This window comes from Xiphias gladius, chromosome 17, assembly GCF_016859285.1.
Source record: "Xiphias gladius isolate SHS-SW01 ecotype Sanya breed wild chromosome 17, ASM1685928v1, whole genome shotgun sequence".
NCBI lineage: Eukaryota > Metazoa > Chordata > Actinopteri > Istiophoriformes > Xiphiidae > Xiphias > Xiphias gladius.
The window spans coordinates 12,453,725-12,481,602 of record NC_053416.1 but is presented as its reverse complement, the minus strand read 5'-3'; the positions used below and the strand labels follow the sequence as shown (position 1 = coordinate 12,481,602).

Genomic DNA, 27,878 nt, shown 5'->3' with positions numbered 1-27,878 from the left:
GTTTGTCATAGGGGCCATTTTTCACAGTTTAAAAAAAAAAGTACTTTGAATTTTTACACTTTAATTACATATAACTGCTGATATTTTCTGTATCTTTACTTAAGAAGGATTTAAAATGCATGCATTTTTACATTATGGCATTGCTGCTTTCTCTTAAGTCAACGCTCTGAATACTTCGTACACCACTGCTGGTGCTGAGAGTTGTCCATTTTGTTTTTCATATCAGCATCAAGACAGACACAATATATTCTGGTACTTTGAGGCAAACTTTAAAAATAAAACCTGTATGCAAATAGCCTTGAACATACCATGAAGAAAGAAAAAAGACACTAGTTTAAAATCATTCCAGAATATCTTTTATTTCATTGCCCTTATCCTACTCCCCGCCCTCCCTCATCCCTATTGCTGCACTCAATCATTACAAGGATATGGTGCTGATTCCGTTTTACAGCAGAATAGATAAATAAATAAGTACAATTCATCTCACTACACGCAGAAAAAGAGAAAAAAATCCATTCAAACCATTGATTTAATAAATATGCTTACATCTAGCTGTCCTCGTTTATATACATCCACATTGTTTATGCTTTGGGACGGTAATCAACTTAAAAAGCCTATACATTACCTCTATGTGTAAACCCCTTCAGAAAAATGGTTTCTTTTGTTTAAAAGTTGATGTTTGTTCTATACCGCAGTGAGTGGAATTCATCAGCTTTGCCTACGTTACAGAGCCTTGCGCTAGCAGCGGTGGCTGTGGGCAGCTGTATACAACCCGCTATTAATGGCCACAAAGGAATTACTCACCTTTTTCAAGTCAAAAGCTAACGGTCCCAGCACTGCAGGGCAAACTGCATGCATTGCCCTGAGCCCTGCCGATATTTGTTTTTGTTTTCTTTTACCTGACATACTCATTGTGCAGAGATGGATGAAAAAAAAAAGTTGTGAATTTGTCAACTGTGCAGTGTGAACTTCGATGATCGTTACAGTGGGCCAGTCCTTCATATAAACAAGGAGCATGCATGCTAAACCGCTGATCACAGCCATGTCAAGATGACTTAATGAATGATGTGAACACATGACATGAACTGTGATTTTGGATGTGGCTCAAACATTGAGATGCTCCACATGAGGCAGTGTGGACAACAATCATTTGTAAGGCAGGACCTGCTACTCGCTTTACCTTACTATCTTAATTCTGATCTCAAACAGGAGGATTTGGTTTCGGTCTAATTGCACAATGTTTGGGTTGAACATAACTTCAATCCTTGTTGTGTCAGATTAGGGGAGATGCTGTCAGAGGCTTGCTTGATCCAGTGAAAATCTACTTATTTCCTCTGGGGATGAAGTCCATTACTGTCCCACAAGGTGACAGTATTATCAGACATTTAGACAACTCCTTGAGCTACACTACACACAAAGACATCACACTTGGCGTTGTCCAGCTGTGGATTTCGATTGTGTTTGGCTGGTAGGTTTAAACTGATGCAGGATAGAAGATAAGCAGAGTGACAGGAAGTAGGAATGGACTTCTCAACATAAAAAGTGCTGATGAGTTTCTGCTGCTGGGGACAGAGCATTTGATGGTTTTTCTGGGTGGATAGCATGTAGCAGTGTATGGAAGATTTAACAGGGCTAAATGAAAACAAATCAAACAAACAACGTGAAAAACAGTACACATACATACAGAAATGAATGAAAAACATGTTAAAAGGACAATTATTTAGCTTTTTGTCTCGTTTTTCATTGTGACAGGACTTTTCCATTCCGCATTTAAAAAAAATCATAACACAGAAAACAATGCGAAGACAGGTATTCCATTACAGCATTGGCAGGTTAAACCTGGCAATACTAAATGTGAAGCACTGTCATGAGTTTTCATAAGACACACATTCAAGGCCAGAATGAAAAACAACCAACTGTCCAATCGCAGCTTGAGGACAGGCCAGTTGGCTTATTATTGCTGGCATGAGACTACAGGATGGATACATTTTGCAGTACATAACTTTACTACTGCTGAAGAAAGAAGAAAGTCTAAAAGTTTTTGACAATTAAATAAATAAATTCCAAATATAAAAGGTCCATCACACTAGGTCTAATCTTACAGTAATTTTCAAAAATGTAGAACTTTTTTGTGTTTTGTAAAACAAAAGCATCAAGGACAGCTGACTGTCACTTGTAGTAACATAATGCACTGCAAAATTCATCTGTCCCATTGTCTCACTTTCAGCCCTTCAGCCCTTTTTTTTAAAATGCCGCATGGAAAATTTGTCACAATGAAAAACAATTCATTGGGTTATTACGGACTAAAAGCTAAATAACTGTCTTTTTAATATATGTTTTCATTTAATTATGACACAGTAAATAGATACATAAAAAGGAAATACATATGACAATGTGCATTGTATTTCACTTCATTTCTTTGTTTGATTTGTTCTTATTTAGGCATTTTAAATCTTCCACAGTAGAGCCAGGTTTGGCTTGCTTTCCCAAAGCACGTTAAGTCTAAGGTGTGGCATCCTTGACCACTTCAGGTCAATGGTCAAAGCAGATCTTAGTGCTAAGATGCTTAAGGGGAAAAATGAGGTCCGCTGGCTTTCACATAGAGATGCTGCTGTAGAGCTGGTGGATCTTCTCCTTGAAGAACTCCTTCAGCTCTGGTCTCTTGGCCTTTAGTGTCGGAGTCAGGAGGCCGTTTTCAATGGAGAACATCTCGTTGTGGATGTAGATGTTCTTCACCTTTATGCAAAATGGAAAATAATAGAAAAGCTGCTGAATGACAACGAGATTCTTGAGAGTCTCCCTCAAGTTACTGCAAACTTCCTTGGTTAAGAATAGACAGGAATCTAAGGTTAGTATAACTTCAGGCAATATTGTTATATAGAAACAAAAGCATCAGTGTAAGACCTGTAATGAATATTTTTGGTTCGACCTTTACTTATCCAAGGAAATAGCCCTAATGTCAGTAACTTACCCCTACTTGGCTGATTTTGCAATATCTGTTATATTAATTTTTATGAGAAAATATATGCCAAACTACTAGTTTTCAACAACATTGTCTTTCATATTTATAAAGATGAAGATATTTACAATGTCATTAAGTATAAAAATGTAACCAAAGTATATTTAAAATTTGCTGCAGAATAAATATTTTACAGTTAGCCACTGAGTAGTTCAACTTGAGCAATTTGTGAATAACCCTAGGACCCTATAAAGATACATTTTCATACCTTCATACCATAGCTTTAAGACCAAAGTTATTGTATATATTTTTGTAAAGGTACTAAGGAAAATACTGCTGCAATAAAAGGCAAAACCAAAAATGTATATATTTTAGATATTTTTCCCTGCCTACCTGCTCAAAGGAGTGAAGGCCACTGGCCTTGCCCAGACGCACCAGATCTTCAAGGATTGCCTTCTTTAGTTCCTGTTGACGAGAGAAGAAAGTTATCTTCCTTAAAGTTCTTCAGTATTTTCAGCATCTATCGTAAACAATGTTATCTGAAGGTTGATTCTATCTAGCCATGCGTCACCTACCGTGTTTTTACAGAGGTCCTTGTAGGTACCTAATATGCCTTTCTTCTTGGCCCATTCCGGCATGACATCAGGGTCAGGAACCACAATTCCCACCAAACAGGACTGGAAAGAATAAACACATACATAAGGGGAAAAAGTCAAAAGATTGTCTACTGAATCATCTTAGAAATGGTGACAGCTAGGTGAGTTCATATTTTATTTGTATTGTTTTGATATGGCGCATATTGTTTAAAGAACCACGGCACAGACATAGCATCAGGTTCGTAGGACCTATTAAATACCCCCCCCCTTTGAAAGCTAAACATAGACAACTAAGAATCTGAGCAGAAGACCTACCCTGTATTAGGGTCTATGGGACATTAAGATACTGTGTATGTGTGTGAGTCTGTTATTGTCCTTACCTGCAGACTGTCTCCATGAACATAGAGCTGTGCCACAGGTTCACTCCTAATGTAGATGCTCTCGATCTTCTCAGGGGAGATGTACTCGCCCTGCGCCAACTTGAAGATATGTTTCTTCCTGTCAATGATCTTCAGTGTGCCATTCTACAGGTGTTGCGAGGTTGAGAAGAGAAAACAGGATGAAAAGTGCTCATGTATATACAATGCATTATTCAAAGCAAATGCTGTATAACATTCAATACTTGGTTATTATGAATAAGTACTGGAGTCTAATGTAAGCTGCATGCACGTACAGGTAACCATTTTCCAATGTCTCCGGTGTGGAGCCAGCCGTCTGCATCCAGCGTCTCCGCCGTCCTCTCTGGGTCTTTGAGGTAGCCCTTAAAAACGTTTGGTCCCTTCACACAAACCTGGATGAAAGATTAGAAAAGGGTTGAGGTTGCAAAGATCTCTCTGCAAAGATAATACATTTTTATTTCTTTCTGCCCTAGTAATCATTTTTAAATGTGGTTTTGCACATCTTATGTGTGGCCTCGTTTCTTCAAGTCAAAGTGGCATTGTGGATTTTTAAATGAGCTTAAACTATGTCTCTTTCTTTCAGAATCCCGTTGTTTACCTCTCCCTCTCCCTTAGAGGCAAAGTAGTTCTTCTCAGGAACATCCACCAGTTTAATGAGGTTACATGGTAGTGGAGCCCCGACATGACCTATTGGTCAGAACAAGAAAAATAATTAGAAACTCACCAAAAGACGTTTTCTTCAGTTTGTTCAATTTTTCCTCACAGTTTTGACCGTGCAAATTCCCCTAACACTGCCCACTGCTCACTGCCAACTGAATGGGTTTCCAGATACAGAGTAACACTTATGGTTACATTCATCAAAAATAATCATCGGTGAAAGCTAAGGTACAAGAAGGAAGTAAGATCAGTCAACATCCGTTTTTCAAATAAATACAGATATCTCATGAAATATCAGAGCTGAGCAGCAGAGGGTGATGCTAGACTGCATTTTTGATGTGAATCAACATGGTGAGAATTATCCCTGCTGCAAGTTGCACAACAGGCTGTGGCACAGACCACGTACCACTCATGTTGTTGTTTTGTCTGATATGCAGTCATACAACATGTATCGCGCCACTTCTTTCTCAGTGTTTGTTTCAGGCATTCTTTCTTTCAAAAAATATGTGAACATAACCAGAGGAAAGAGCTAACGTTAAATTAAAGGGTCATGGAAACTAATGGCACTTGCTCCTGCCATTGCAACTGAGTAGCTTCTTAGTATCCTTGTACATTTTAGGAAACATTTTAAAGTCAGTCCTTTTACTTTTTAAGTACTGTATTTCACAATGTTTGAAATCCCATGCAGAGTACAGATTTTGAAGACTCTCCTTTAGCATCAGCATTTATGTTCCTAAAGTCATTTTCAAAGAAACCTAGTTTACTCCACCATCTTTTAGAATCATCTGAGAAAGATCACATCCAACAATGTTGTCTCAATGCCTCTTCAAAAATGTAAATTAGTAACTTTTATGCTGAGTACATATTAAATGAGAAGCCTTTGACTTTTACATAACAGAGTTTTGACAGATTACATTTTCTGCAGTGAAAATATCAGTATCTGAACTGCACCTGTGTTTAAGGAGCAAATTAAATGACTCTTTTAAAGAAACATTTCTGACTGCATGTGCGATACATATATTTGGTTGTTCTTTTACTGATTCAGATACAAATAAATCCAATGTGTGCACGAGAAGAAAAATAAGAAAAATCTGGCTGAGAAAGACTACACTGTCTCACAAAGCACAGTACCTGCTTTACACTATAAAGGTCAAAGGTCATGTGATGTTTTAGAATAAGAATAACGTAATTCTGCATCAACAATAAAACTGAGAAACTAGTAAGTCATTTTTCTCTTTTACCTCCACTAAAGCACTTTACTGCAAGGCCATGTGACCTGTGGGAAAGCCTCAGTCAAAGACTCTTTATGTTGGACCAAAGATGTGGAGGCCTGGAAAACCTTTTCAGCGTATGTGCTGGTAATCAGCTGTTACGAGAACGAACAAGCCGCCATCTGGGAATGGCTACCCAGTTCCCCTTTATCCTGCTCTCATGATGACAAATTGTTCCAACAACATTCCCTCCACTGACTCAAATTCCTATATTAAAAAATGGCTTTTTACCTCAAAGGTAATGTTGACCTCTCTGTTACATCTTTAGATTAAGCTCTCAAGCCATTTGCTGCTTGACAAGGCCTATTATAATGCCAAGACGAAACCCTGAGAATTTGGAAAATTTGGCATTTCCATAGAGTACTTTAATTTTCAGAAACATCCAGAAACTATTTGAGAAAATGATCTGAAGCTTAATATATAAACTTTATAATTATTATTGTCTGTATTGTGTGTCAAATCATGTACAGTCAATAATAACAACAATAATAATATTAATTTTTATTTAGTTTTTGTAATATTGACCCTCAAAAGACAAATTTGATTTAATACATCTCAATTAAGAAACAAAGAATGCATTGCTTATTTTGGTTTAACTCTATCTATAAATGTATTATTTGCTGACTGTCTTTTGAGAGACACAAAGTTTTTACTTGCGTGTGAACTGCACGGAGGTAACTTGGAAAATTATTATTAGCGCCAAGAAGTTTAACATAGAAATGTGGCACATTACAGGGTAAATACAGGCAGTTATGAAAGCTACTTTGCATTTTATGCCAGCTTGTTGATTTTGGCAATCACCTAAGCAGGCATTATGACTGTTATTAATGTGCCCTAACAGCTTTTTTCTCTCTCTATCTGTCTCATGTTTCCAGGCCTCTCCCTTTTTTCTCCCCTGAATCATCTAGCTAGAACATGCATGTCCTGCCTCTTTTCCAGTGAGTGTAGTCTATACAATCTTTCATCGGGAGCAGAGCTGATAAGGCATGAGAGGTTACATCATTATCTGAGCAGCTGCTAACCCACAGGTCAGTGCAAAGTCACAGTTTTGAAATTTCGATGGCTGGCTGATTTGAGCAAAGGAATTCCCTTATCAAGTTTTTATAGACACGGTGACCTCAATTAAGCACTGTTCCAGTGTGGGGGTTGTTTGTTTCTTAAAATCATTACTCAACCACATCACTTTTAGACCTTTGAACAGAGCCTACAATCAAGTAAACAAGTTAACTGAGTTGGGCAGAAATAAGGATCCCTCTTTCTCTTCCGGGTCTTTTGCATAGGTGTTGGCTCACCTGGGGTCCAGTCTCCAGGTGTGGTGAAGGTGCAGCCAGCTGTGCACTCTGTCTGACCGTATGCCTCGTACACCTATACAAAGACACAGACGATGTTGAGAGGACGGGTGTGTGAAGGATGTGCGTGCGCCCTCATATGTGAATGCTGGTCAGACACAGTTTGTACCTATCTTTGTGTGGACCAAGTTGAGCTTTAGACCTTAAGAGTGAGGACATTTTGTCTGATCCCCTCATCTTAACAGGGCTGTTTGATAGTTCAGACTTAGTTTTAGGATTGAACCTACAATAATTGTTATAGCCATTTTGGGCAGCGGAATGCGTAACATAATCATTCCTTAGGAGTCATGTTTCTTGCCACCTGATGAATGTAAGTCCGATATTCACTCACTGTTTTTGGTTTCTACCACACCGTGAGGGAAATGTCTTGCTCTTCAGCTGATAAATGTTCCACTATATTCACCAGCGACTCACTAACTGTGTCTGTCTTCCATTTGGTGTTGAGCAGGTTGTGTACTGAGGGTTTTTATAGCTTTTATGATTTGCAGAAAACAGCTTCCTGCCGTGGTTGAGTTACAGCTAAACAATGAGCTGAAAGTCTCTAAAAAGCTCTGTGAATAATTCTGTCTATTCATTACTACAAGTAACCCCTTTCACCTTCTCATTTGATTCATTGTTATTATAAAAATGTGTGTGTGTGTGTGTGTGTGTGTGTGTGTGTGTGTGTGTGTGTGTGTGTGTGTGTGTGTGTGTGTGTGTGTGTGTGTGTGTGTGTGTGTGTGTGTGTATGCATGTGTGTTTGTGTGTGTGTGCGTGTGTGTGCGTGTGTGTGCGTGTGTGCGTGTGTGTGTGTGTGTGTGTTTGTGTGTGTGCGTATGTATTTGCCTGACCTGGCATCCCAGAGCTGCTCTGAGGAATCCCAGGACACTGGGCGAGGTAGGAGCTGCTCCTGTTATAATCATCCTCAAACTTCCTCCCAGGCTGGCCTGCACAATGGGGAAACACATCTTAATAGTTGATATATCTTGAATAACAAGAAAAAACATTTTTGTTTTCTTAAAATAATAATAATAAAAATAATTTAAAAAATCATCCAGGAATATATTGACCTCGGCACTGGATTGGAAAGAATGGGGCTTTAAAGGCCCTGAAAACTTTTTTTTCTCCATCATCTTCTTGCTATAAGCGTTGGGGTTATAACTGTTCTGGTTATTTTACATGACATATTTCTATTTTCCTTTTTTCTCTGTGCTCCTCTAACTGGTTTGAAATGGCTTAGCTCAGTTAGAGAAAGGATATGTCTTGTCCCTCTGTGTACGAAACACAATTCTAAACAAACCACACCCACACAGATGAAGCAGATTACCTGAATACTTACTCTATTCTAGTATTATTATGGAAAATTTATTATCTACCTTATCTACATAGATTTCACTTGGAAGATTATCCAAGAGGTTTAACACCACAATGAAACATACTAGAGGGTAAATACAAGCAACTATAATTGCTACTTGTCTTTTACAGCTGCTTGTTTATATTGGATTTTAAAGAATGGGTGAAAATCACATTATAAAAATACCATTCACAGCTCAAAAACCCTATAGTTTAATTGTTTTTTTTGTTTTTGTAATTACTTTGAGGAACTCTGGTACTGTCACAATCTGCCCCTTCTTATGGACTCTGTGCTTCCTGTTTATTTTGTTATAATTTATCTGTTGAGTATCTGGTAATTTTACTTCATGTCTTCGTGTTGTTTTTTTTCCCACGTGTGTTATTGCTTCCCACACCCAAATTAATTTCACCTGTTCCCTATTACCCTTGTCTCCCTTGTGTATTTAAGTCTCTGTATTCCCCTCACTCTGTATCAGTTTCTGAGTTTCCTGTGCTTGTTCCTGAGTTTTCCTATGTATTTTGCCGCCTGAGTTTCGATTTCCTGAGTCTTGTCTGTCTGTCTTCCTGAACTTCAGGCAGAATGCTTACTTCAGCTACGTTTGGTGTTTTCTTATATTAAACGACAACTTCTTTGTATCAGCCTGCCCATGTGTCTGCATTAGGGTCCTCTATCCTGTTTCCCTGCTAACGTACATAATAAATCATTTTGTCTCCCCATTTATCTCTTCACTATACCTTAAGCATTTTCTGAGCTTTTCTCATCTCAAAACTTCAGCCTTCTTCCTGATACAAAAATGATGCAGTCAGTGAGTATCAAACAGGTGTAACAGGCCACCATTCTTGAGGTTGGAGAGTTAGAAATGCTAAGTCTATGAAATATTTTTTAAGAATTTGAAAGAAATTCTTTAGAAATGCACAGAAATAAATGAGCAGAGGTTGTACTTAGGGTGAAAACTATGATGGAACAACTAGACTTCTCCAGGCATAATTTTCTGAAATGCACTGAGCAAAGGGGAGTATATGCTGTTATGGTGTAGTTGCACGATATCAGCAGCTAATGTAATAGATGTCAACAATAGCACGTGAGGTAGACGCCCCAGTTTTAGTTCAGGAAGGGGAAAGGCTACTTACCTGAATCTTACTGAAGAAGATTTTGTCCCATATACTGTCACTGCGAATGATCCCGCTGCTGACTTCAGCACCTTTTCTTTTTGCAGCAAAATTGAGCAGCCAACGCTTCAATGGGCTGTTTGCCTGGCTGAATATCTGCAGAGGAGACAAGTAAAAAAACACAAATCTTTTGGGTTGGTATTCGTTGGGGAAAGTCCCTTCTCTTTCCAGCTGTTGAAAACATGTAAATTTATTTATGCAAATTGCCCAGAAATTACTAGGAAGTAGTGAAAAAACAAGCTAAGTGCAAGAACAAAACTCTGATCTCTCCTCTTACATTATTCTCCGTAACTCTCCCTTTGTTTATTACACAACATGTATTTCTGAAGTAATTGCTGAAAATCGGTACTTCATTCTATCCCCAAAGCACAGCCAGAGCACTGGACGGCAAAGATCTTGGCAGTAACCAATTTCATTTGATTTTCAAACCACAAATCCCCGTCAGAGAAGGAGTCGATTTCACAGACAGTGACAGTTTTCACAGATGATGTTTTCTGTTCCTGGAGGAAATCACAATGAACTAAACAAGCTAAATTGCTTCATCGTCAGTTTCCTTAAGAGCCCTTTCTGTATCTGTTCAACTCACCTTGTCGTACATGCGGTTGAGCAGTCGAGGCACCACAGGGAAAATGGTTGGCCGCAGGGCCTTCATGTCATCTGGAAGAAGACGGATGTCGCCCTGATAGAACCCGATCCGTCCTCCATGGCAGTACACCACAGACTGCAGACACGAACACATAACATAAATTGATACATTAAAGCTATTAGCTATCTGGTATAATTTACAGAGAAAATCCAAAGATTGTAAGGGGGGGGTAGATTTGTAGTTTAAAAATCGACTCACATTATTACCAGCAATTGATGGATATTAATGGAGGTAAACTTAATTTACTAAGCACTGAGTGGCCATAAAAGTACCTTACTCTATTAATTGTTCTACATAGGATAAGAGATATATTATTAATGGGTAAATTACTGATAAACTTACAAGTACTTGTTGGGCATTAATGTGAACTACAAGTAAATGTATCAAACATCATACTTGTCGGAAAAGATTAGGGTTCTCATTCCCAAACTATCAAGTCCCCTGTCATTTAGCAAAAAGAGGAGTGTTACGTTTTGTGTTGATGTTTTAATATCCATCGATGTATTGGATAATGCTCCGTAAGTGGTTGTTAGAAATAGAGACGAGCTTATGCACATTAGGATCTATACACTCTATTTTATCATAAATGAGCTACAATAAATATACAAGTGTGTGGAAGACAGTTATGTTACTATCAGTGATGGAAAAAGTACGTATATTTTAGACTTAAGTTAAAGTACCAGTATAACAATGTATAAATTCTCCATTACAAGTAAAAGTAAAGAAGTATTAACAGCTAAATTTTAGCACACTGTTGTTATTGATTCCCCCAAACAGTGAAACTCCCTTTTTTTTATACCATTAAAGAGAACAAAGAAACCCCTGTCCTATTGATTTATCCGGTAATAAACCAGGATAGATTTATAGCCAATATCTGGAAGCGCTCAGCCCCACACATGTCAGACCTATGGAATACTCCCCATGCTGGAAAGAACACACTAAGACATACCACAAAGTACTTGAACACACAGGAAAATAGTTACTAGCAATAATATGAAACCAATTGATAAAGATTCTAAAAGTTGTGTTCATAATATAAAAGTCAAATTCCTCCATATTTTATAGGATGAATTCCTAGCATATATGAAAGATGAAAACTCACAATTACACACTGTTACATAATAATCAAACAGAGCACCTATGTGATACAGATATATCCTGTTCATATATGATAAGTAAAGAACAAATATGTGAGGATGTTTTCATAGTTTTATGCAAAATACTTTGACAGTTCCCAACCTAGGGGTCTGACCCCCCTCAGTGGTTCACACAATAAATCTGGGGGGTTGTGATATGATTAATGGAAGAGAATTTTTTTTTACCTTCCTCTTATCTTTGTTTGTGTGTGTGTGTGTGTGTGGGGGGGGGGGGTGAAATATTATCAACCTATTGTTTTTTTTTGTAAGGATAAATTTTTTTGGGGGGGGGGGGGGGCACTCAAGAACACTCTACGCTCAGAGAGGATGAACTCAAGCAGGCAGCAGAGGAAGTGACTCATTACTCAGTAATGATCTACTAATCACCATTGAAACTTCTGATTGCAGTGGTGCCGCTGATTACATTTGAACAAATCCCACCCAAATCAAGAAGAAAAGCAAGAAAGCTGATGTGCAGTTTACAGATTTTGCTCCGAATTGGAAACTGCAGTACAAACTGAGAGGAAGGATATTTTAAATGACAATTGCTGTATGTTCAATTTGTATTATGTTCACATGCCTTGCAGGTTGTGACACTTCCAAGTCCTTTTGTTGTCAAGTGGCTCTGAAAAAATACATTATACAGTATGTCCCCCTCTTCCTGTTTCTGAAGCCATCTGAGGACACAGAGAAGCAGGAGGTCCACCCTCTTTTTTTCCCTTTGACTGAGGCACCACCGGTATTAGGTGTGGAGCGTGGTTAGTTTGTGTGCATGTGCGACACTCTTGAACTTGTTCCTATTGTGTCATTTGATGAGCTTAATGGGGAAGTTAGGTGGTTTCCTGCATCAGAGACTCGCGTTGCTGACAACTCTGCTGTGTTTAGTAGGCAGACCAACCAGGCTGGTTCAACCTGATGCAACCTGACTGGCTACACACACACGAAAAAGGACCACACATACACATAAATATATATATAAATATTCACTTTATGTAATAATGATGCCTAAGATATAAGGACTATTTAAAAGGTTCAGCAAGGCCTAAGGTCATTTAAGGAGACCAAAAACGCAGTCTCACTACATCCTCTCTGAGGTGTTTAGTATTTGATGTCAGGTTTTGTGGCTGATCCTGAATCAGTAATGAGTCAGTACGAATCAGTATAAGCAAAGCCCAGAGCCACTGGTTGACAGATTCTTGGTAAAAACAACATCCTCTTGCCAGCAGTGAGTCTCTGCCTGAGGTCTGGAGGCTAACTGTTGTTATTTTTTGTCAACATGTCATCAAAACTTGGATGGAAACTGCTGGCAGAAAATAAAAACCCATAGTGCATGAAAAACTGATCCTGAGGAGCTACCAGTATATGAAGCTTTGCTTCAGATTAATAATTTTAGCCTCTATAATAAGCACTGTTTTAGAAACATTAAACCCTGAACATCAAGGAACAAACATTCACCCCCAAACACATTTGTGTGCTTTTAGGTGAGCTGATTACGTTATTGAGGTGTAAGCTGTGGGTTTGACAGATGACTAAGTAAAAATGAACAAAAAGGGTCTCATTAAGAATCTGATGCAACCAATACTTTTTGTGGGTTTGTTTGGTCTGCATTTCACTGCGCATGTGTGTGCATTTTTCTTGTGTCGCGCAGGAATATTTGTCCATGCCATGGCAGAAAGACAAGGAAAATTCTTCCAACGCAGTGCTTAATTTGGACATACAGTGGTGACAGTTGTGGTTTTAGTGAACAAAGTCAGTCATTCAGTGTGTTTGTATGTAAGTAACCTGCATTTGCTTGATTTCTTGCACATCACGTAAAAGGCCACGACCGGTTTCTGCAATCGGGAGTGAGGGCCTATGAGAAACTTTGTTGAAACAGCTACATTTCTGGAAAAGAAACCTGATTTCATGTAAATGCTTAATCGGGTTTCTGACTGGATTTTTACAGGAAATCATGAGAGGGATTGAGACTTCGCACAGGGAAAGTATGCCCGTGGCAGCAGTGCTGTGGGATGAACAGAAATACTCACACCCTTCTCTCTTTGAAGCCATCATAAATAAAATCAAAACTCTGACTAAAAGTGAAACTGAAAAATGAAGCTGTTTTCCACAATTGAACAGTAGATTTGTTGCAATAACTGACTCTGTAAGGACAAGCGGTGAATGCTCTCACCACAGTCCAAATGTTACAGCTGAACTCTTCAGTTAGTGACTAGCTTCAGGTAAAGACAGGTTTTACAGGAAATGGGTCCCTGTAAGGCATGCAAATATGTCCTCTGATTTTCTGCCTTATCATGATTTCTCTCAATAACATTTTGTGCATATAAATTGAAGGTTCTCAGAGGTCTTTGTGTGTGTGTGGGTGCGCGCGAATGTGTCTACTTGTGTGCGAGTGTGTGTGTGTGTGTGTGTGTGTGTGTGTGTGTGTGTGTGTGTGTGTGTGTGTGTGTGTGTGTGTGTGTGTGTGTGTGTGTGCACGCTTCAGTAGACTAAGAAATGATGTAACCTGCAGACCACTGGCTGTAAAAGGCAGACTTGGCAATCATCCTCAGAGCTGGAAAGCAAAATGTGAGAAAGGAAAGGGAGAGTGTGGGTAAAGAGTGCCTCTCTCCATCTCTTCGTACTTCCCCCCACACTATATAACTTCAAATTAACGCCCACCTTCCTTCCTCTGCCCCCACTCCTATCCTACCATCTTGAAAATCATAAACTACACAACACAAACTACAACTATCTCATTCCTGTGGTCACAAATCTCCGTTTAGCACATTTACCTCGATGAGCCTCTCAAACATGTGAGCCAGTGGCAGGAAGGAAATGAGGCAATCATCTTGATTGGGGAAAATGACTTTCTGCAGGAGACAGAAGGAGGATATCAATCAGATGGCCATTCAAATTTTTTGGGTTTGTGCAACAATGTAAATGAAAAATATGACGATAAAACCAGACTGATGAATCACTGGGCAAAGCCAGACATTGTAACTAAATCATACCAAAACATGGATGATATCTAGGGGGCAGTTTAAAAGATTTCCTGTACAAAGGAAACAAGAATAGAGGGTCACCTACATCTGTTACTTTGAGGAAGCCTGAGAAATCCGCAACCACGTTCCCATGGGTGAGCATAACTCCTTTTGGGTTTCCTGTATAAGCAGACGAAAGAGACACAAACACCACATCACAAAAGTGAAACTCCTCTCAACTGCCTGAGGATCAGCAGTCATCCAGGGGGGCAGACAATAGGAATCTGACCTGGAACGAAACACCTGGCTCAGCAGATTTCCTCTGCGTTTTACTCACACAGGAATAACTTGTGTCAGAAAAGGAGCTTTCATATCGCCAGTGATCTCTTGAAATTGTTTCACGTTGTTTAATTCTTGCCTCATTTGTACATTTGGAACCTGCACTGATGGACCACAGCATGTGCTATCTGCACACGCATATACATAATGTATATATGCTGTTCTTCTTGATTCCTGAGTGATTGGCAATTCCTATAACACACTAAACTGACCATATTTCCTCAGTTACTGTAAAGTCATTTCATTTGTCACTCCTTTTTACACACACACACACACACACACACACACACACACACACACACACACACACACACACACACAGCAGTTTATATTAGGCAATGACTCCTAAGTAAAGCATTTTCCTCTTTCTAAACATACAATCTGCCTCACACAGCTGTGAACAATACTTTAGATTCTGAGCTAAATAGATGTCGCAAGAAGGAAGGAGGGAATTCTTCAGAAAAGCAGAGGGATATTAGGAAACTTAACCCTCTGTTGAAGTGGCAACATTTCTCTCTCAAAGCCAGCAGGTGGCAGAGTTTTCAGCACACCACTGGACCCTGAATGTGTCAGGATGCAGCTGGTGGCACTTGTAAACTGACACCAGTGGGTCCTCACATGACCTGGCTTTGGTTGCCTTGTCTGTTGGTTTCAGCAGTTGTTGTTGCTGTGGGGTTGGACCTCTTAAAAAAGCAGCAGTGCTTCCTCACTTTAATGAATGTATCACCCTCTGGCATGTCCGAACATGCCGGAGAATCCACCATGTCCATTGATATAAAGAAAACAGAGAGATGGTTAATTTTTCTCTCACTATTAGGTCACTGTTGTGATGAAACTGGATTGACAGTAAATGCTCCTTCCTGAGTATTTGCTCTTTTATTTTTTTAGTTCCAAAAACTATATTTCCAGGAATCATGGAAGAACTGCCGTGCCATAAATCTCAATTTCAGTGTGACATACTTTTGTCTTGTGTTTTATGTATTACACAGCAATGATCATATACTGAATTTCAGACTTATTTTTTGACATATCAAACAAAAATCATTCTTAGAAATTTCCTGCCATGCAGTCATAGTATTCAGATACTGAATGATTTATCTTAGTTAAGTTATATATGCCATTTTTTTTTGCACATTAAGCCCCTGAAAATGCTCAATACTTTAAATAACTGTGAACCACTTGGTTAATTAAATGTTTATCTTCAGTATCAGACCATGTCAGTGCTTTATTTTCAGCAGGGACGATCCCAGTTTGAACAGACACAGTGTTAGTGACACGCTGTATCCACCGAATCACAAGGGAGCAACGTCTAGAAAGCAAAGGGCAGGGGACTGATTTTGCAGCCAACCCACTGTGATATTAGTGAAACAGACAGCCTGCAATTAACTGCAAGCCAGCAGCGTGTTCCCACTTTGAACTCAACAGTCATAAGAATCTTACAAACCAACATGAGAAATTTACTGTATGTGTTGCATCTGATCCGGTTCTGCTTTGCATACCGTCAATCCACAGACCCAGAAAGGAATTTTACCAAACAATTTATGACAGGTGTGCCGCCATTGGTTAAATCGGTTTTATAACTTGCCCTGCAAATACATAAACAACAGTAAGAACATAGAGTATATCAAAGTCAGGTTATGAGCCAGAGAGCACGTTTGGCCAGAATTTAAAGGAGCAGTTCCCGGCAAGTGAACTGGTCCCATTGTAAGTGCAGCAGGTAATACATCCAAAACACCTAATACATATAATACCTATAATTATATTTGGGCATAATGTGTTCCTTGGCTTGGAATGGTGTAGCGTGGGAAATATTTTTGCATGGGGATGCACACAGATATTTACAAAATGTACAATGTTCATCCAAATTGTGCATTTTTAGATACCGAACCAATTTTATGTTCTATTTTTTTGTCTATCATCTCTTGTCCTTCCTTATTTCTCCTTAAAAGATGAACATGTGCCGTAAAATGAAAGTTATTCAAAACTTAATTGGAACACTAACAGGAATGAATAGATACTGATAGAATTGGTGACATTCCAAGCACCAAACACAAATTAAGCATTTTATTCACATCATTTATACAATTAATACCTGTGGTTCCACTGGTGAAACACACGATGGACAGGTCGTCTGGTGCTGGTGGCTGTGGAGAAAAACGTATAGTAGTCAGATGACATGTAACTTAATCATGAAAAGAACTTGTACTTCTTGTAGCTTCTCCAAACTCAAGCTGCACCAACACATGTCATTACAGAGTAAGGAATGTTGGATGTTTGTAAATGTTCATAGTGTTTGGCTCTGTCCCCTTTCTTTATCATCACAAGATTATTTCATCACAGTGCATTCAGTGTGCGACCTATTCAAACTGAGTCTCTCTCTCTGATTTTAAGCAGCGCGAACACACTCCTGGCTGGCTATTATCCAGTAGTAAGAGGGCTGGGGCTGAATTGTCAGTGTTCAGTCTAGTTTAATCTGTAAAAACAGGAAAAATGTGAACGAAGCCGCATGAGATCTGTCACAATAAAGATACTTAGATACTCTTTTTTTTTTTCGGGTGGAAAAACAATTGTAAAAGCTTTCAGCAACACTAATTGCTATTTTGTTTATTTATAATGTTGCAGATTATTACATAAATCCCTTGTCAGGTTCTAGACAAGTTCAGTTCAATGTGTTGTTAAATGAATTGACTTGATACTTACACCAAAAACAATGAACTTATCATCATCTACAGCCACGCTAGCGGGTCTATGAGGCTGTTATTACTGAAGGCACGTTGCTTTGAGCTAAATGCTAATGTCAGCATCCTCACAATGACGATGTTAACATACTGATATTTAGCAGGCATTGTGTTTACCATGTTTACTGACATTGTTAGAGCCATGCTATTAGCATGACTAAAAATGCCGTAAAGTACATCTTTTTCCCTTTGTATAGTGGATTGTGAATTACTACTTACTATAGGTTCTCTGTGGTGCTCTCTGCCCAGAGCCTGTGAGAATAAAACAAGATGAAAAATAACTATTACTAGAGGACATGACTCTTGACATTCATAAATGACATTAAAATAACATTATTGGATATAGCTTCACTGTAATTTTCCATGACTCCTTGAACAGTGAGTGTCTTTTGAGGTCTGTCTGTGACTTTTCAAAATCAAGGATGGGAACGTCTGGGTCATGTTTGATTTGTCCTCATCTGGTTACCAAAGGCCAAACATCTGTGGTTCTACGTTGATGGAAAGTAAACATGCTCAGAAAGCCATCTCTACAAATATGAAATTCTCAATTCTCGATTGTGAAAGGCCACATTTGTCAGATTCTACGCAGCCAAAGACGAGTAGATAAAGATCTCCTCTAACTATGCCTACGTACTTTATGCACCCAATCCTTTTGTGCATAGTCGAGTCTCTCGACTTTCGACGACTCATAAAAAAGTATGGCGTGGCTGCAGCCATTACCATAAAATTAAACACTTTCACTGACAGTCAAAGCACGGATGTTTGAATTGATCAGGGTCAACAATCACCTTACATTACAGATATACAGTAGCCTCAGTGAATTTGTATTTTATCCAGTCTTAAAACAATCGTCTTAAATTGTTAATGACACTGATTTTGGGAGAAAAAGTAATTTTACCATTTGAATTTTTGGTCCAACCTCCACAGGATGGATGTGAAAATTCTGTGCAGTTACATAGCCCTGGCCAGCAGTAGTTTTATTTAGTCTTCACATACACTACAGTGTCATTGTGCAGATTTACAAGTGAGCAGCAATGGTGACTTGATTACTTCTGTCCACTTCCCCTGAGTCGTCTATAGAGAGCTTTCAGGTGACATGCAGTAATGTCTTCTCCAGCTGTCATATGGGGGCGATAAACTCTTGGACAGCAATAAAAGTGAAAAAACCTGAGTGGATTTACTGACATATAAAAAAATTTCAGAAGATTTAAATAATTCTAGATGTGACTCATTGTGTTTTTTTGTTTTTTTTAGATGAAGCTAGAGTCCAGGAAACCTTGTAAATAAATCGGATGAGTATATAAACTTTACGGGATGGAAAAGAGCACCAGAATATGCTAGGTGAAAGTACTATTTGTTGAATTACAGCAAATATCAGGTGTAATTACCATTATTCTGGAATGACAACCACACAGTAGGAAACATTAAAATAGATCTTTTAAAGACCAATTCTATTTCATTTCATTCGTGTATACAGTATATTTCCGAAGATATACTGTTGTTTGCATGACTTGAACTGAACCAGTTCCCCCCAACAGACCCTTTTTAGCTTTGCAGATATTTTTTTTTAGCTACGTGTCACACCTCAACTTCCTGTATGGCCTGCACATGGACGCTGCAGTCCTTGCCGCGCTCCATGAGGGCAGAGTCAAAGGCATCCATCAAGATGATTCTTCGCAGGCCCGGAGTCTCCTTCCGCTCCATGTTGTCCAGGAGCACCTGAGCTTTCTCTACTTTGTCGCAAATGACCGTGGAAATGTCAGCTGAAATGACACCAGACACATACTGAATCTGCAGTAAGTGAAACCCCTTAAATGTCTAATGACATAATGATTTCACTCTATTAAATAAAGTTATTTAGTCGCAGGCTTTGTGGTTTATTCCTTCAATGAGGTGAAGATTGTTTATCGTGCTTACGTCTCAAACTCAAATCTTAGTTGGGTTAGAGGTGATTATCCCTCCTGAGTACCGTTGTACTATAGCATTTGTATGTAACAGCTTGATTGTGTGCGATGTGTGTGTGTTCTTACCAGTATTAATGATGAACCGTATGGCGTCTAGGCCCAGAGTGTCATAAAGGGGAACCAACACCATGGAGTAGGTGTAGCAAGCTAGCTCTGAGATGATCCACTATAACCACACACAAGTCAGGGGTCAAAGGTCAGCATTTAGAGCTCATTCATCCATTAAAAATTTAGACACATCCTTTTACTACTTTGCTTAACTTACATATGTTGACTATTATTTATACCAAGTAATATACTTTTAAGCTAATACATTTTAGTTTTTTATATTTTTTGTGAGACAAAAGGCTAATCTGGTAAAACGAGACAGGATACGAGTAGAACAGTGTGTACAGTTACTGTGTTTACATCTGTGGCCTGTATAAATGAAAGCATCTGTGAAACGGCCCAACTTGTCTGAGCATAATGATGTGATACAGACAAGCAGACCGTGAGAAACAAAGTCAAAGAGACAGAGCGAGACAAAGAGTGAGAATCACCTCTGGCCTGTTCTGGGCAAACACTCCTATGAACTGGTGGGGGTTGGGCTGGCAGCCTTGGTGCAGCAGGCCTGAACCCAGATGCTCAGCCCGGGCCGTCACCTATGGAGTGGGAAGATGGGGTAGCAGGTGATTGGAGCACGTGGAACAAAACCAAACAAATTCTGAAGTAGTTTTCCAAGAAAAGACAACACTCCATGTGATATTAAAAACTCAGTTTCCTGGGAAATAAACAGTACAGGGCAGGAAATTCTTCTTAATGTTCGATGTTTGGCTTAGTGAGTCTATTACTATTTACTATTTGTAATTATTATTTAGTAATTCAGGTGAATAAAGTGACCTCTGGTAATAATTTGAATTAAAGGGCAGTGTTTATTTTTTCATCATGCTTCATCTATAAAACACAATAACATTCAAAGGTCATCTGCCAAATTTGAAGCCCATTTCTGAAAAATCCATTGATTCATCTCTAGAAAAATGCATGATCTTCTACTATGTAAACTAGTAAATTACCAAAATCTCTTTTCTCAAATTACTTTGATTATGAAAGACATCAGAGAAAACAGGATTTATGTTCCTAAGTTTAGACAGTGACGACAGCTGCATAATCTCTTTCACATGTTCCATGTTTCATTTGTAGTATTGCACATTATTTACGAAACCCAGACTGAGAATAAAGAGTGCATTGATAAAGAGACAGCATCTCTCTGAATGAGCCTGTAAGCAAGTCCAGACTTAATCTGGAATCCCTGGGTAAAAAATAAAAAAAATAAAAAAAACCTTCCACCCAGCACTTTCTTGTAAGAAAAACCCGATGCCACTGATAAATTTTGAGGATGGCGTAATTCACTTCTCATAAGGCTTTGTGCTTTGCTTTATAATACATTTCTACATCACTTGTAAAAATTAAAAGTTCCCCACCAACCACCCACACCACTCCCATGACTCTCCAAATCATGTCAGGTTGACTCCTGTGTTCAGAGATTTATTTGAACCAGAAACTGCTTCAAGGGATGTTGGAAGTCTTCAACTGTTCTAGGTGCTGGCAGAGTTTACTCAAACGCATTTCTGAAATTTGCTTGCATGAACAGGGTTGTGTAATCGACATGTGATGTTAAAGTGAAGGCGACGCATTCAGATTTAATCTCCAAATATACAGAATTGACCATCAACAACTACAAGTGACCTGGTTTTGATGAGTGGCTGACCTTTTTTTAAAAGATTACATTTCTCAACACAATTGATTGATCTTGTTTTTCGGTATCTTCAGCAGCATCAGCACTGCCTACGTGAACTAAACTCCTTTTATTAAAAGAATTTCACAACTCAATCGTAAAATGATTGGCAAAACACAAAGATCCTTAGCACAGCTTAATACTGAACAAATCCTCCAAAAAGTGTAAAAGATTATCAGTGACCCCACACATGCCCTCTATGAGTACTTCGAGCTGATGCCACCAAAGATGGGTTTTAGATTGCCTACACGTAAAAAAAAACAGAGGGAAATTTGGTTTAATTCCAGAAACCGTTACACTAAGAAATGGTCAGTTTGCCTTGTGTATAGTCTTATATATGCCTTCTACATTGACACTTTACACTTCACACATAATGTGTGAAGTTTTGGATATTGTTGGCCAACTGCGGATTGGCCACTGCCATTAATCCTTGTGTATTTCAGCTCTTTCGGACGCTGTCCTATTTGTATTGTGTTTCTTGTATTCAGGAAAAGCTAGCATTAGCTGTAACAAGGCCAACAGTAGCACCTCTGCAAAGCAGCCCGCAGCTTTCATGTGTAATCGTTGCATCACAGAAAGGCAATGATATATGACAGTTTACATAGTGTAAACCAAGTGTAGCGGGACAGTGATCTGACAACTTACATGTCATCCAGACAGGCTATGACTATTCAGTATATCATATATATATATATATATATATATATATATATATATATATATACATATATGTATGTATGCAAACTACACAACACAACGGTGCCGACTTCTGCAGCTTCCTAAATCGACGGGTTAGTGTACAGCTCATCAAATGTCATTATAAAGATGATGATGAGTGACAAGGATGTTTATGAAAAAGTAATAATATATAATGATAATGATAAAGATCTTTAAATGATTAGCAAATATGGAAGCAATCTGAACTCTGCTTTGTTACCAGTCTAGAAAACACTTAGTAGTTTTTGCCTGTGGTAGTTTTCCCATGCTCCACCTCCCTTTTTAGAGTTAACTCCTCTTCCACGGTTCATTCTGCTCTCACCTAGGACTGCACCTGTCGTTGTTACAAGATAGATAAGATATGTCCTGAACTGCACTAACCTCTCTGTAGGACATCCATTTGTAAGGCTGGTTAGGGAGCCGTGAGCCCAAGCAAGGTCCATCCCCTGTTGAAGACACAGTGAGACATGAGACAAGTTTTAGTGTCCAAAAAAAACCAAAAAAAAAACCAAAATCAGTGTAAAACCTATATGATGGTGGACGAGGCATCACACTTTAAAATGTATGACCAAAACCCTGTTAGCAGCCCTGAATCTTAAACATGATGGTGATTGTAAACGGATCAGGGACACAGAAATCTCAAGTAATCTTAGAAACATCTTGGTGTACAAACTAATGTACCCAGAAAGTAAGAAGAGCCCCTGAATATTTTATGACGGATTCATAATTTTACTGTCAAATGCCCATGTGAACACTGAGACTGGTTTTTGCATGCTGTAATCATACTGTTGTTCATACGGGGCCATTAAAAAAAATTGAAGGCCAAGTCTTTTTAGTATAACATTTTCTTTTTATATACAGTATTTCCTTGCTGATCTGACTAAGTCAAACTCCTGAAGTCTCATATAAACTTTGAAGTTCATTTTTGCACGTAGCAGTGGCTGTGGGTTTTGTCTTCCCGCAGTACGAACAGGAAGAATGATACAAGCAAGCAAAACCAACGCCTCAATGCACATATGGATGTCTGACTATTGTTTTCAGACAGCCTTGAAAAAATGTGAATTTATCCTAAGGTAATTCAGCAGATTTTTCTGTGCTGAGTCAACAATAAGATCAGTAGTCCTGATGTGATAAACTCAAACCAAGCAGGCTGAAACAGCCACTGAAAATTACGATCTGAAAAGGCTTTGCCTTCATTCAAGCTTTTCTACTTCAAACTTGGTTGACAACCATTTCAAATAAAGAGATGAAACTGCTTTCCATTCAGTCTCTTTTTTTTAAGCATTCAAATTATGATTGACACTGGTATAATCATTTTTTAAAAATGACTTTTAAAAAAAAGTTATAAACCACAAGTCAAAAGTGAAAATTAATTTCTCTCAGGACAAGGTGTGGTTGGAGCACTATTTGGCACAAATACCTCTGCCTAATATCATAAATCTGCCTGAGTCAGACACTTAGTCACTAAATGTGTCTGCTTAAACTCCCTGGCACTGACACTGTCACCGTTGGCAACGATGGCCGTCACCCTGGCAGCCGAGGGATTCGTTTTACCCCTAGCATCTGTCTGTATATGTATGCGCAAGTGAACACTAAAAAGTGTTTATTCTTCCACCTCGTATTCTACACACCAGATATGTGGAGGCCTCTCTGGAAGACCTCATACATGGTCCTGGCGTCGTCATGGTAGTGAGTCAGCAGCTTGGGACTGTTGCCCATCATGGATCTGCGGCCTCCATGTTCATGCTGATGCAAAGAGAAAGAGACAGAGAGAGACAAGGAGACAGTGTAACACCCTGTCACATGTTAACAACGTTTCCTCTAAACTCTAGGGGTGTTGGTATCAATATGAAAAACATTTGGAAAAAAAAAAGATCTAATTCTTCTCCATCGTAAAGGCAGTGTTGAATGGATACCAAAGCCTGAGGGAGAGTGTGATGAGAATTGTTTTCCTTGTTCTTCAAATAATAATCTGTCTTTTTTTGTCAGCTCACAAATTCATATAAGAAATATGCAGCCTTCTGAATTGAACAGAGCTTTGTTTTGTTCTCCTGTGTGCATGCTCCTGATGCATTCTGAGTGATTTGAGTTAATTCGCATGAAAGTAAAGAAACGCTGAAGCAAATTCCTTTTTGCAAATGAATCATTTAAGATCAAAAGATTAGGGAGCCTGTCATGTTATGAAACTCATGATACAACACTGACTGTTTGTGTGTCTTTGTGTGTGCTTGTATTGTACTTTATGCCTGCACTTGTCAGACACACACTCATCTCTGTTAGACGGTAGTATCAGTACCTCCAACACAATTACCAACAACAACAAAAAAAACCCCTCCTAGCTACAAAAAGACTATAAGGAGTTTCACATTGACTACAAATACTGCCAGCCTCACCTGCCAGTAAGAGGGCACCGGGTTGTGGTGTGTATGTTTGAAACACAGCTTGTGTTTGGGATGGTGGTTAAGGTAAACCAGGACTTGGGCTGAATCGAGGGCACATTATGAAGTCCAAACAAGCAACACGGAGCAAGTTTTAATAGTGGCTAGCTTTTATTTGTGGTTATTTGTTTGTCCATTATTATTCTTAGAAATCGGTAAACGTAAATAGGTTATTAATGGGTGAAGATTATAAATTGAAGGTAAGCAAATTGTTCTGAGAGTTTAAGTAAAGTATATTCAACACCACTGCCGGCTCAGCGTTACTGAGTTCAGCGGTCACAGAGATAAGTAGGCTTGCATGTGTGTTTTCTTTCTTCGTACCTTGCTTTTATCATGCACATACACAAGGTGTGTGTATGTTTGCGAGTGCGTATTACCAGGAATTACCCATGAATTTGTCTCCGTGTGTCCAGTGTGCAGGTTTTGTGTCAGAAATGGAGCCGTACAATGACGTCATATCTTTTTCAATCAAAAACCAAACAACAAAAAAATAAACAGCACATTTGCCAAAACTGGTAATCATGTTTTCCATAATAATGGCAGTTATTCTATAGACCTGACACTTTATTATGATTTTATACATCATGCCTTATCTTTGATTGATTATAGCATCTCTTTAGGATAGACTTGTAATTACACCCTGTCACCTGTAAATCAAAGTAAGAAATATGTCATGGTAGTGTCTGCAGGTCTTCCTCTCAGGCTGATTATTGACCACCAATGCTTAGGGCAGCCTGTAGGCTGACAGGTAAAACCCAGGTGACACACACACACACACACACACGCACACACACACACACACACACACACACACACACAGACACACACACACACAGACACACACACACAGACACACACACACACACACACACACACAGACACACACACACACAGACACACACACACACACACACACACACACACACACACACACACACACACACACACTCAAAAAAAACAAACAAACCCCAAAGCACTCCTGCTCATGAAGCTTATTGCTGTGAGTGCATGGTAACAATTGAATGTGACCTAAATGAGGGCATCAGCGTTTTTTTTAATTATTATCTAATTTCTCATCTGGGTTTGGGGGACAGAAATAGGACAGCAAATATCCACTTGGTGTGCCCGCATCTGCAAATGAGTCTCTTTCCACTTTTGAGAAATTTGTGACAAATATTGTCAGCATTTGTGAATGAGACCCTACACCTGATACTCCTCCTTCTACTTTTGTATGCATCTTTGAATCAATTTGTGTGTGTGAGTGCGTGCGTGCGTGTGTGTGTGTGTGTTTTTTCTGTTTGCTCCATCTTACCGGCACCTCCTCAGACTGGTGCAGCAGGCTGCAGGGTGGCTTGATGGGGCGGGGTCTGGTGGCCAGCCAGTACGCCAGCACGGCGGTAAGAGCACCGATGCCCACCAGTGTGGAGGTCGGCAGGGAGTGGAAGAACTGGCCGATATCGTCCATCTCCGGGATCCTCAGGCCGCTCATCATCTCCTGGGCCTGCATCTTCTCCATCAGGGTGGAACTCAGCTCTGCAGGAAGGTGGAAAGCCGTTCACTAAGGTGTCTTTGGAGATTCTAAGTCATCCAGGTATGGTTATCCAAGAACAGCTGCATGAAAGCCAACTGGACTCAGTTGTAGATACTCGTCCAACAGGTTTCTTCACTTCTGGTGGCGAGTTCCAGGTATTTAACATCAGTGGGGACGTTATCAAGGCCATTGATGTCAGTTATTATAGCTCAGGGCTGTTGTAACGAGAGCTGTTAGACATGAGGACAAGAGTAAATGTTTGATCAATGGTTGTTTGGTTTCACCTAACTAAACAACCATTGAACAAACGCATCAGGTCAAGACTCAGCAGTTTACCTACAGCAGAGGGCCAAGGGACACTCCATCGAGGACAAAAACGTACATATTTTGAATAGGGAGGACAGTTGGCTTGAAAGAGGAGTGAAGGAGGCTATCTAAAGTAGAGAAACCATCCCTGTACAGAGGAGGAGGTCTACGGCACCACTTTTCCCCCACCTACAATGATGTCCTCACATCCCTTCCCAGGAGATTTAGCAGCCAATCTCACTTGGCCTCATGTTACTCCAAAAACTCCAAAGACTGTTGTCAGCCAGGAGCACTAACAAACCATGTGACATCAGTGGCCTTGATAATGACCCCACAGAGGTCAAGCACCTGGAACTCCCCACAAGTCAGTCAGAACTGATGAAGCCTCTTGGATGAGAAGTGAAACATCTTCAAGTATCTATAATTAAGTGTAGTTGCCCTTGATTCGACCATTTCTGGGATAGTTGACTTAGGATTTCCAACAAACCTTTGGTTCTTTTTTTGTGTGTATGTACAGTAGTAGCATTGTTAGGACAGCGAGAATCTGAATACTGTTTCAACAATGTGGCATATGAGTGCACGTGAGCATCTTTAAGTATTTCAGAATACTCATTCAGAACATTTATTTTCTTAGCAGGAGCTTCAAAATTAAAATGCGGAGGAATAAATGGGACATAATCGCAGCTTTTATGCGGCATGATCAGTCAATACCTAATCTATAGGCATTATCTGTCCAAGGATTGAATTCTAAATTTTATATCCTGCCAAGCAGATGATATTGAAACAAGCAAAATGCAACTGCATCAAGTCAGTGGTTTACAGTTTCCTAAGAAACTCATACATGTAATCTCCTTAAAGTATTTTCAAAGGATGTAGCGCTTTGTTAGCGCAAAATAAAGAAATAGAGAAATAAAGAAAGAAGAAGAAGAAGCGGGATTGAAAACCATAAAACCGCAGTCTGGTGCCTGACACTGGACTGCAGCAGTAAGGAAAACATTGACCAAAGTCAAAGATGTGAAAATGTGACAAACAGCCCACAATTTCTGCTTAATAAAACTGGATCTTTCACTTCTACAGCCAATGAACTCTCAATCTAAACCAAATTTGCTCTGAAACTCTCATTTTCCTCTATTCAATTTGTTTTTTTTCTCTTCCAGCAATGTACTGAATTTCTGGAAACAACTACTGGTGCAACGTATATCACGAAGGAACTCATATGTGTAATGATTTGTGTGCTACCAAGTGTACATCCTTGCATTAAATGTGAGGTCATGTTGTCCCCCTACTATTAATCAGTATGTCAGTGTGTGAGCTATCAACATGTTCATCCACACAAGACAATTTATGTCACATGCTACACTTTGTCACTTAACTGATTCCAACTTTGCAAGCAGGGGGAGCAAAATGCCGGATTTTCGAGGTTTCACATTAGATTTAGTTACGGTCAGTCATCACTTCACCGCATGACATCTGAAATTTGAGGGCACTGAACAAAAACTGTTATGCAGGAAGTGGTAAAGAGCGCTCACTACCACTTCCAAATACAGTATAAAGCATTTGAACGGGCCTGACCAGACGCAGACACATATTTAACAAA

General features: G+C 39.2%; 1 protein-coding gene across 4 annotated transcripts; it reads right to left on the bottom strand.

Moving 5' to 3' along the window:
- Positions 1 to 413: 413 nt before the first annotated feature.
- On the bottom strand, positions 414 to 27,878 carry acsl6 (acyl-CoA synthetase long chain family member 6). Of its 4 annotated transcripts, none has more exons than XM_040149791.1 (21): positions 27,865 to 27,878; positions 25,757 to 25,970; positions 23,638 to 23,752; positions 22,388 to 22,452; positions 20,055 to 20,156; positions 19,582 to 19,681; positions 19,136 to 19,314; positions 17,771 to 17,803; positions 16,906 to 16,957; positions 14,581 to 14,654; positions 14,286 to 14,363; positions 10,319 to 10,453; positions 9,694 to 9,828; positions 8,061 to 8,156; positions 7,174 to 7,246; positions 4,552 to 4,640; positions 4,229 to 4,345; positions 3,936 to 4,079; positions 3,535 to 3,636; positions 3,353 to 3,424; positions 414 to 2,736 (listed from the first exon to the last, which is right to left on the bottom strand). In XM_040149791.1, exons 2-21 carry the CDS (start codon positions 25,958 to 25,960, stop codon positions 2,596 to 2,598), a joined length of 2,106 nt encoding a protein of 701 aa, XP_040005725.1. In that variant the 5' UTR covers positions 25,961 to 25,970; positions 27,865 to 27,878; the 3' UTR covers positions 414 to 2,595. The 4 variants fall into 4 exon arrangements, with proteins under 4 accessions (XP_040005725.1, XP_040005726.1, XP_040005723.1 ...); XM_040149792.1 differs by having other exon boundaries at positions 25,862 to 25,970; XM_040149789.1 differs by lacking the exons at positions 20,055 to 20,156; positions 27,865 to 27,878 and having other exon boundaries at positions 25,757 to 25,951.

Coding starts and splice junctions, on each gene's coding strand:
- acsl6 (XM_040149791.1), bottom strand. CDS start 25,960: ATGGAGAAGATGCAGGCCCAGGAGATGATGAGCGGCCTGAGGATCCCG. Junction 3,637..3,935: donor TTCATGGAGACAGTCTGCAG/GTAAGGACAATA, acceptor TATTCTTTCCAG/TCCTGTTTGGTGGGAATTGT. Junction 2,737..3,352: donor GCCTTCACTCCTTTGAGCAG/GTAGGCAGGGAA, acceptor TTTTGCATAAAG/GTGAAGAACATCTACATCCA.